The sequence below is a fragment of the Xiphophorus couchianus genome, chromosome 22 (assembly GCF_001444195.1).
Source record: "Xiphophorus couchianus chromosome 22, X_couchianus-1.0, whole genome shotgun sequence".
Classification (NCBI taxonomy): Eukaryota; Metazoa; Chordata; class Actinopteri; order Cyprinodontiformes; family Poeciliidae; genus Xiphophorus; species Xiphophorus couchianus.
The window spans coordinates 20,115,675-20,126,031 of NC_040249.1; the positions used below are offsets into that span (position 1 = coordinate 20,115,675).

At 38.6% G+C, this 10,357-nt stretch overlaps 1 protein-coding gene across 1 annotated transcript; it reads right to left on the reverse strand.

The window, feature by feature from the left end:
• Nucleotides 1-1,822: 1,822 nt before the first annotated feature.
• On the reverse strand, nucleotides 1,823-7,574 carry LOC114137430 (opioid growth factor receptor-like protein 1). The gene is made up of 7 exons (XM_028005992.1): nucleotides 7,196-7,574; nucleotides 5,415-5,501; nucleotides 5,225-5,303; nucleotides 5,002-5,080; nucleotides 4,216-4,282; nucleotides 3,977-4,122; nucleotides 1,823-2,795 (listed from the first exon to the last, which is right to left on the reverse strand). Exons 1-7 carry the CDS (start codon nucleotides 7,379-7,381, stop codon nucleotides 2,276-2,278), a joined length of 1,164 nt encoding a protein of 387 aa, XP_027861793.1. The 5' UTR covers nucleotides 7,382-7,574; the 3' UTR covers nucleotides 1,823-2,275.
• Nucleotides 7,575-10,357: the final 2,783 nt, after the last annotated feature.

Below are 10,357 nucleotides of genomic sequence, written 5' to 3' on the forward strand. Positions count from 1 at the left end.
CCTTTGCAAAAAAAAATCTGCATTACTTTAGTAGCATGTTCTTATCTTATGTTTGAAAAGTATTAAAATGTATGTTCACCAAAAAAAAAAAATAATAATAATCTAATGATGTGGAAAAACTTCACATGCATCCACAGTAAGTGAATGGGACTGAAGCTTTTTTTTATTTTATTATGATTTATTATTCATTATTATTTTATTTTCATTTATTGTTTTACTCTTGCCAATTACTTTTCAGTTAGGAATCAATGACCTCGAGTTTCCCTCTGGTATGAATATAATGAACACCAAGGGCCATTTCTCTCAGCCGCTCTTCAAAATGGGAAAGATGAGAAAACATTCTATTAAAGTAAAGCAGAAAATATCAACTTGTCCGTCTCTGCAGTCAGAGGCAACAACCGAAACTGTGATAAAGAAGATCTGACGACATCCTGGGTTTATCATTAAAAATATTGCCATCATGTTGCCATGACAACCATTAGAGACAATATTTCTCTCCTACCATCACAAATGCGAACTTTTGCTATTTGCTACTCAGGGACTTTAACTGGAATTGTTTGATTTTAATCAGACGAGATCAAGATGGAGTTTTTCCCTGCAACAAACACTCCATGAAACAGGAGACAGACGTCTGGAAAATCCCCTCACTCACCAGAAGACTTGAACATTTTCCAAAATATTTGGAAAAAGCAACAGAGAAAATAGTTCAGCAGACGCATAATTTATCTTTATATGTGGAAATCTCAAAAAATTTGTTAAAAAAAACACACTCCTATACGTTAGATTCTTCTACATATTTAAGTGTGATATTATGCTGCTGCAATAAAAAAAAAAAATTATACAAGGGGTTTTTACATATCTGTACCAGGGAGGGCAATAAAGCACAGAGAGGCAAATTATTTATAAACCGTTTTATGTCTGAAAATGTTTATACGCTTGAGGTTAGATTTAATTTAGAACCTGACAAAGACTGGATCACATTTCAGACGTGTGACTACTGTCTGTATACCACCAAAAGCCTTTCAATAATTTTCTTTTTTCTTTTTTATCGCAACCCAAAGGTTTGTTTTTCTCTTTCCTTTTCAGCTGAAACAGTAAAAAATACAGAGTAGATACAGTTTTATCTGATATCAACAGAAATGAGGCTCTTAGGTCAATCTAAAAAACGTTTTCAATGTATTGCTCGTCTTTTCCCAAGATGTAGACGCACAAACAAAACTCTGTGTTCATTTGTCTATTAACAATGTTTGCCTTCCCATGTTAGCTTCAGAGTAAATCAGTATGTAAGGCAAACATCTCCCCCGTTGTTTCTTTTGTTAAAAGTACAGTCCTTTAGACAAAAGTAATATATTGTCTCTACTGGTTTGAATGATTTTGAAAAGTAATCAGAAGCTAAATAAAAAAAAAAAGCATTATAATCCTAAATATGTGTAAACTGTTTTGCAATTAATTTCTAAGCCCTTAACCTGAATTGATTCTAATCCCATGTTTATTAGTTAAAATATTTCATTGATGTCTTCCTGGGTTTCAGTGTCTTATACGCTGCAAAGACACAAAAAATTACCAAGTATTTTTGGTCTAGTTTCTAATGCAGATATCTTAGTACACTTGAAATAAGACAAACTAACTTAAAAGTAGCTTTTCAGAAAGATGTAGGAGCTTGATTTAAGTCAATTAGGTGTTAATATTCATTTTTTTACTGGGAGATTATTTAACTTGCAACAAAACATTTTCCCATTTATAAGTGAAAGATCTGCCAGTGGAACAAGTACTTTCCTTTAAATCAATACCATTTACTTAAAACAAGCTCATATATCCTGCTGAAAAGTTGAGTTTTGTCTTATTTCACGTTTACTAAGATATTTTCTAGGGGTGCACCGATTTATCGGCCAGCCGATTTATTGGTTTTGATTTCCTTAATTTTGGGAGATCGTTGATCGGCTGATTTTCACACGTGAAGCCGATCTTATACACCGATCTCATCTACTTTGGCAAAGGTCTAAACCTCTTTGACAGACAGACCGGCCCACCAGGTCATGTCTGCATGTTTACAACAGTCACCCCACTGTTACTAACTCTGTGACTTTCCCTCTTGCTATATTTTGCGACATTTCAGACAAAACAAATTATCAGCCAAAATCGGAATCGGCAAGTTTTTTAAAAGATCTGTAATCGGCGATAGGCCAGAAAACGGCAAGTATTGCACCCCTGATATTTTCAATAGAAACCAGGTCATATTTTGAGTTTTTGCAGTTTCCTCTCTGAAGGAAGAAGCCTAGCTGAAATCACTCCTCTCTCTTTTCCCGCTAACGAGCATCAGCTGCCCCGGCACCCCGGCCTCATAAGAACCAAGGTCCGGGAAGCCCTTAATCCCTCCACCTACCAGGTCCTGGCACATTATGGCATCATGGGAAGACACATTGATCCGGCTACTTGCTGTGTTCTCCTCCCCCCTCCTGTGGTGCTCTGGTGTGGGAGCAGGAGCTCTGATCCCGCTGCTCCCGCCGCCAACGCCACTGCCGCTGCAGGCTCCCTTCTTAGACGGCGGCCCCCAGAGGAAGGCGTGGGCGGGCCTGTAGTGCTTGCGAGCGAACCGAAGCAGGCGTCGCCGCGTGGCCGGCAGGCGGATGGTGTAGACGAAGTACTCCAGCACGCTGTGCTGCACGTTGGGAAGCGTGCCGCTGCACAGCGACTCCTCCAGGAAGAGGCGAACCAGCGGGGCCTTGAACGCCTCGTAGCCGAGCTCACCGAGGGACTTCAGGATGCGGGTGATCCTCAGGTAGTTGTGGTGGGATCTGAAAAAACAAAACGGGAGGAGAATGAGTTTGGTTGAGGCAAGGAAAACATGCAAATGAATTATTTGCTTTCCTTCTGCTGGGCTGAGAAACAAAGTGGAAAGTGCAACAATCTCTGATTTGCTTGGGAATTTTCTTACTATTCTTTATTGCTTTCAATATTGCCTTAAAGATCAGTAGTTGCTTTTCCATTACAATTTGCACAAAACTCCACCAATGTCAAAAAACCACAATTACTTTATGCCTATTAATTAAGAAACGCACTTAAAATCCTACATAAATAAGTTTGTTCAAGCAAAAAACAGACTGCACCATCATCCTCCTACCATTTCCTATTGACTTTTTTGTCATTTCTGCCAGTAGTAACATTCGGTTGTTGATCACATGACTCGTGTGACGCAAAAAGTATTTCTATTGCAGTTTTGCAGAACACACTAATTTCAATAAAGCCAAAAAACCACCTCACCCTAGCGTAAAAACGTATCAAAATTTTATTTTATTTTTTTAAATTGCTGTGTTTTCATTGGGCAAATTTATTTTCATAATTCCCATCTGTGCAGTTATATGTAGTACTTTCTTATTTAAAGTACTTCACAGTCAGCGCTACTGTGTTCAAAATAGTCTCGTTCCAACTAACTGACTGGATTATAAATCAGTTAAATTAATAAGAAAATAAAAGTCAAAATGTTGACCTAATATGTTGGATGAACATTACATAACGGTAAACCTTCATACAACACCAATACCAAGAATCCAGATACTTATCCTACTGATAAAACTTTATTTTTTTCCTGGTGCTTTTAACGTTTCCCTAAATAAAATCTCAAAGACTAGTCCGCCACATGAAGAAACTTTTGCATATTTTGCCTCAGAAACAACAGATAATTGTGTTGTACATGCAGGTGTTTGTTTCTGGAAGTAAACATGATGACATTTTACACTCCATGAAACAAACTGAATCTCAAAAAATGTAAGTCTGTCTATTGAATTAAAAACATGCTGCTTCGCATTTGGCTCCTGACGGGGGAGCAATCAAGATGCATCCGAGTTAGAACCATTACCTTCCTAAAACATGGAAAACACAGCAAAAGGCGAGCCAACGATGGGCTTCCCTGCACAAACTCAGCAATCCATCACCCAGCGCCTGCTGCACAGCGTGCTTTGTGGGCGTGTGGGCTTACTCATTAAGGTGCTGGAAGCGTTCCTGCCAGTTGGGGGCCCGAGCGACGTTGCCGCTTTTATCTAGCAGTTTGATGCCATAAAAATCCAGCATCATGGAATAGGCGGCCAGGAACCTCCGCTTTGCTTCCCGAGTGCTTTGGAATTCCTGATGGGTTTAAAGACAGCGGGTCAGACGAGCGCTGCGTTTTGTTTCACAGCAGCTAATCGAAACAACGAAAACGAAAATGGAGCTACTTACTTTGATCTCCTCCTGAGTCAGTTCATGTGCGTAGAAGTTGAGCCCTTGTTCTCTTAATGGGAACAGCCTGGGACACGAGAGGAAAAATCCAGGTTACAGAAAGTGGATGGGAAGATGATTACTTAGGGAATAACACTGGTAATTGGTTGGAGCGACGCTTCTCAGCACTTTTTATTGCTGTTCACTGTGGAAGGAACAAGATTTGCTCACTCATCCTTTACTAAGGAGGCAACTGCAAGTTCATCTTTTAAAATAACAAACTCTAAGAGTCACATCTCACATATTAAACCACCAAAGTTTGAACCCTAATCTGAGGTAGATTTTAGTGATTGAGTTACCTTAGTTACAAGATAAGTCATTTTAATTACCTTGTTAAATGTTAGTGGGTACTATGAAGCAGCTCATGAGTGGCAAAATCTTTTTTGAGAACTTTGCCACGTTTTATTTTGTGGTAAAATTTAAAGGGTTTTCCACTCAGGACTGAACAGCCGTTACAAACGAATACTTTTAAGAAAAGATATACTCGCTCTAAACTTAACTGTCTAAGTTTAAAAGTTACACTTTGACAATTTAAGCTTCAACCTGCCCAAGAAACTCATTCACTCTCTGGTTGCTTCCCAGTTTGATAATAGATAAATGCCCAACCTTAACTGGGAAGTGCTGCAGATTTCCCTAAAACTACGCACAAGTAAACGGTTTTCAACATAAACATAAAATTTATTTTAATTTCATGTTTTTCAACATAATCAGAAATGCACATTTTCCGTTTAACAAAGCTCCACTCACCACTGAATGTAGGTGTGATTGTGCTCCAGTTTGTCGTAGTCGCCTCTCCACTTTGAAAGAATCTCCTCGATGTAAATACCTGAGAAGAGGAAGAGGATGAGTAGCTGTTGCACGCGTTTCTTCATCGCTCACGTTTCTGCTGCAAGCCAGAGTCAGTCTGCTAACCTGCCGGGCTTTTTAACCTTTAAACCAAACAAAACTCAGTAAGTTCATAGCTTCTTACCATCGGGCACCAGGGGGATCTTGTTCATGTAGAAGCGCAGATTTCGATATTCGTTGGGCTGTCGAGACTTTCTAAAGTTCTGAAACAAACACATAAAAACTGGATGTCTACATGCGTATGTGTGTAGGAAGAAGAAAGGAAAATATATCATCCATGTTTTTTGGGAACATGCATGGGTGTATGAATGTACCGGGTAGCTGTGACGGTATTTGTAGAGATCCCTGGCGGCGTAAAAACTCCTCTTCATCTTCGGAGCAGACTCTGGGGAGTCAGTCAGCTGAAAGAGGAAGACGGAAAGGAAGACGATGAATAAAATAAAGACCAAATGAAAAAAGACAGTTGAAAGAGAAAAGTTTAAAAAAATGCAGGTCCAGAATAAAATAAATAAATCATTCCTTGTTAGAGCAGATGGAGGATAGCTCTTATATGCCGTTCAAATGATTTAAAAGCATTTGCTCTCTTTTGAGGTCAAGTGCTGTCATCATTTATCTGTTTCTCAACAGCAAAGGAGGCCAACTCATATCAGTGCCGCGCTGAAGGCCCCACAAAAAGATCCTGCATGTGGATTATGGGCGTATTTAACTACTTGAAGGGATTTACTTAGCTGAAACCTGTTAATACTCTGCAAATCATCAAGAAGTGACTTTGAACAATACTTTCTCTGATAGATAGGGTATCTGCGGACTGGAGCAGTGGTCTTCTTAACAAGAATGGGTACCAGAAGAAGGCTAACCTGGGTGTTTTATACTTTTTTAGGTTTTCACTGGAATTTTGTTTGAGTTGGAAATGTTTACAGCTTTTCAGAGTCAATGTAAAATTATTATTTTCTTAATAAACTCGTAGCAACTGGATTTTTAGTAACGCTAGCTGCGCTAATACGCCTATATAATTAAAGAAATCCTACTACTAGATAAAAAAAAAACTAAATGTGTACTCAGTCTAACAGCTGTTTTATGACAACTGCTCTCTCATACATGTAGCATGAAATTGACTCTGGTTTGCAGAAAACAAAACTCCCTCAAAATACTCTTAATTATGGTACATACATAAAAACTAAAACTTTCCATAAAAGGTTGGAATTAAGTGACAAAATAGTAATTTGTGGTTTTTTTCCACACATCCCTAAGAAAGTCACTTATATTTATAATAGCACATTAAAATTTCATCGACATTTTGAACAAGATTTACTGTTTTCGTCATGTTTTTATAGGTGAAAAATATTGACAGCTACCTTTGTGTTCAAAGAGACTATCTGACTTTAAAAATGTAAAGTTCTCAATAAAAATGATGGTTATTGTGTTAATCATGTTAGTAAACATTATTAAACCTGAAAAAATACAGTCGAAATTAAAAGGCAAAAAAAAAGCCTGTGTTTTTGTCTTGTACATCAGGAAAACTAATTACTGCAATGCAATGTTCCAAGTCTTGACTGCAAGTTTTAGCTTCGCAGCAACTAAGAATAAGCGTAGCACAGATCTCAAGAGCAATTTCTGAGTTCCTCAGAATTTGAATGCATGTTATTTAAAATGTAGTATCATATCAAACACCGCAAACATGAAGATTGTTATTCAACATAATTGTTGCCATTAACTTTGCTTTTCTTTCCCATACACAGTGTGGTTCTTTCTTCCTGTTAACACTATATTGTTGCTCTCCACAGTCCCCCCATGCTTGAATTGTTTTGTGATACATATTTAATGAAAATCCAGACATTTACTGTCATCGCATGGTTCACTAAATCAGACTGAAATTAATAGAAACGTCAGCGCTAAATTATCTGAGTCATCAACCGACTCTGAACTGATCCAACTACGGTTACATTTAAACCATTATTCTATGAATAATGAAGTTTGCCCTCAGCTTGGCCTTGTCGGAACACAGTGCGCCGCTGACGGGACACACGGTACCGCACCGTAACCCTCCTACAACCCCACCGCCTGCATCACACTCCCCTCCGCTTCCTCCGTGTACCTGCAGGGCAGCGTCCCCGCTGTGTCCCGCGGCTCGCTCGCTCTCCGCCGGGCTGACGGAGTCGGAAATGCCGCTGTCGTCTTCAGCCGTCGGCTCATCGCCCTCCGAGTCCGATCCCCACGTCGAGTCGCATTCCTCAACGGTGCTCGGCTCCTTGAAACGCCAGCTGCCCACCAGGTTTCCCATTGACAACACATGCAACTCCTGCCCTCTCTTATTGTCCTTTCGCCTGCACAGGACGCTACATCGTTGAGATTAACGCTGCCTCGGTGCTGGGGCTTCAGTGCGGGGCTTTTAAACGGCATAAAAAAGGGGGAAATTCCACATCGGCAGCTATGATGCGCGTTTCGGTATGGGGGGTGATTAGTGCCGCCGAGAGGAAGGGGGAGGTCTTAAAGCCACAGACATCACTAGCCGATGAGGAAGAGAGGGCCAATGAAAATAGTAGACTAGAAGAGCTGCAATCTAATAAATAGGACGTTAATTTATTATTTTAAAACATTTTGAATTAAATGAAACTTTGTTTAAAATATTTTGCATTAGATATGTAGGTCAGTGTTAGAAATGTGAATTTATTATAAAACTATGACCCATAAAAGAGAATATCAGGTTCATTCTGAGGATGAGGGGACAAAGATTTGTTTGTAATATTGAAGATGAGGCTTTCAAACCTTAAAGGGCCAGTGTTATTCATTTTTATAGCATAATCAAGGACCTATGTTACCTTCAGTTGTTATAAAAATAATATATATACAGCTCTGGGGAAAACAAAGAGCCCACTGCACTGAACCCCATTGAAAACGTCCTGGTTATTCCATCAAATATTGATTTCTGAACTCTTCCTGAGTTAAAACATTAGTATTGTTGTTTCTAAATGGATATGAACTTGTTTTCTTTACATTATTTGAGGTCTGAAGGACTGCATCGTTTTCGTTATATTGACCATTTCTCATTTTCTGCAAATAAATACAATTTTTTTTTCTTGGAATTTCAGAGACAGGTTGTCAAACATAAACATATAAAAGAGTAAAATCAGAGAAATTGATCATTTTAAGCGGTCTCTTAATTTTTTTCCAGAGCTGCACATACTGTATATATATCTTATCCCTTATGCGGTCTTAAGAGATGGGGTCATTTAGACCCAGTGGGATAGCACTGACCTTGTGTGCGTCTTTACAAGTTTTTTTGTGTGTGTGGTTTTGGAAACTGGAGGTCTGACGGGACAATCCCACCACTTCCCCACTGTCCGACCGTGACATTTGCTGCGCTCCTCCTGAGCGTCGCGTTAAGCCCACAGGAGAGTTGAAAGAAATTTTGCTCCATACTTTAACGCTTTGAAATTTGGCCTCTGTCTCTTTAAGAAAATCATCACTACATTGCTCCACTATTAGCGCTTTAACAGTGCTAGTCAGTAGCAATTAGCAAACACCTGGTGGAACTGCACATCTGCTGAGCTCATTGTACAAGCTACTTTTTAGTGCCGCGTTGGTAAAAACATAGCAACTGAATTTAACATTGTTACTTGATTCTGCTATAAGATGTCACTATGTGCCTGGAAAACACATAGTAGTACCTCTTTAATATGTAAGGTTCTGTTAAAAGGTTTATAAATGGTTAATATTTTACTTGCATTCATGTAAAAATTCAAATTAGTGATCTTTGGAAAACTAAAAGGGGCGAAATTCACAATGGATCATTTTAATTAATGGTAAATCTGAAAAACGTCATTGTTGTTACTAGAAAATTATATTTTAGTGTTGCAATAGCTTTCTGTCAGATACTTTGACCAGAAACATGTAACATGTTTCCTTCCCAGTTGATGTTTCATAGAGAAGGTCAATGGTGTTGCATCAACTTCTATGTAAATTTCTCATCTAAATAATCATGGGACTTTATTGTATATAAATAAACATCTAATCTTTAATCTGACACCTTAAAGTTGTAAGGATTTCTCATGAAACTCTTGAGAAAAAGCTGGACAGTTTTACTAAAGATAGGGAGATTGGTTGGGTTAGTAGAAATCTGACATACTATCAAAGGCAAGTTTGATACAAATCAGACTTTTTGAATCAACCTTGAAAAGTACCCAAGAGCTCAGAGTAACAAACATTTTTTTTGTAGTTTAGCCAACCTGGAGGCTGGAACGAGGCCTCACCTGTAGGGTTGGACTGTGGCATTTGGCAGACTCAACCTCTAACATTGACGTGACTTTGACCATAAGGTCTGTCTGACCACCCCGCTGCGGCTTCGGACGCTGCTGTGATGAGAGAAACTAAGTGTTTTCCTGAAGTCACAGTACAAACTTAGCTTGTGTTAAGGAGAAGAAGAAGAGTCAGAGAATTGTGGGAAACCAAGTGAAACTGGGGAATGAGACAGTCGAGACTTGAAGGACCCTAGAGTATCATCGGAGTGGTTTTTGTTGTGTGAACAAATACAGGAACTGGAGATTCAGGAGTTTTGCTTTTGTGACTGTTACAGGAAATGTCATCTGATGACACTAAAACATGAAGCAGTTTAGTAAGGAACTGTCACTTTTAACGAGATAATCCACATTTATCTGGTTTTCACAAAAAAAAAAACATACAATAAGTCAGTGTCATTTCAATAACCTGCGGCACTGCACAAGTTTTACCGCTTCAAATGAGCCGTGAATTAAACGAACAGTAATTTAATGTAGTAATGTATTAATTTAACACTCGGTTGAGGTAAAGCAGTTATTTCCTTTTTTATGTTCTGATGACCAGAGGATGGTACAGACAACATGAGAACATGAGAGCACTGCATTTAAATGTGGAGATCCGGATTTGATTGCACAAAAGTAAACTCAGCCTGAATTTGTTGAGATATTGTGAGAATTTTTTCAAAGGTTTATGGCCAAGTACAAATCTAACAAAGTATTTCAGAAAAGCAACAGGGTTGCTTCACTTGTTTGAAGTGAGACTGAAATGAACATGAAGGAGCCTTTATGAATGTTTATGACTGTTGTCATGAAGTCTCATTTGGTAAATAATGAAATTTTTAATTCAAGATTTAATTAAAATTGTCAACTTTGCATTATTCTGTAAATGGCAACACTTTTAAAGCAAAGTTGTGTTAAAACTTGCATTAAAGTGTCACTTTGCATTAAAACTGTCATTTTTTATCATTTCTTCACAGCCATAA

Excerpts from the sequence above, each read along its gene's own strand:
- LOC114137430 (XM_028005992.1), bottom strand. The coding sequence starts at position 7,381 with ATGGGAAACCTGGTGGGCAGCTGGCGTTTCAAGGAGCCGAGCACCGTT. Across the intron at positions 5,502-7,195 it reads GCGGGGACGCTGCCCTGCAG|CTGACTGACTCCCCAGAGTC; the intron begins GTACACGGAGGA and ends TTCCTCTTTCAG. Across the intron at positions 4,123-4,215 it reads TGACTCAGGAGGAGATCAAA|GAATTCCAAAGCACTCGGGA; the intron begins GTAAGTAGCTCC and ends TAAACCCATCAG.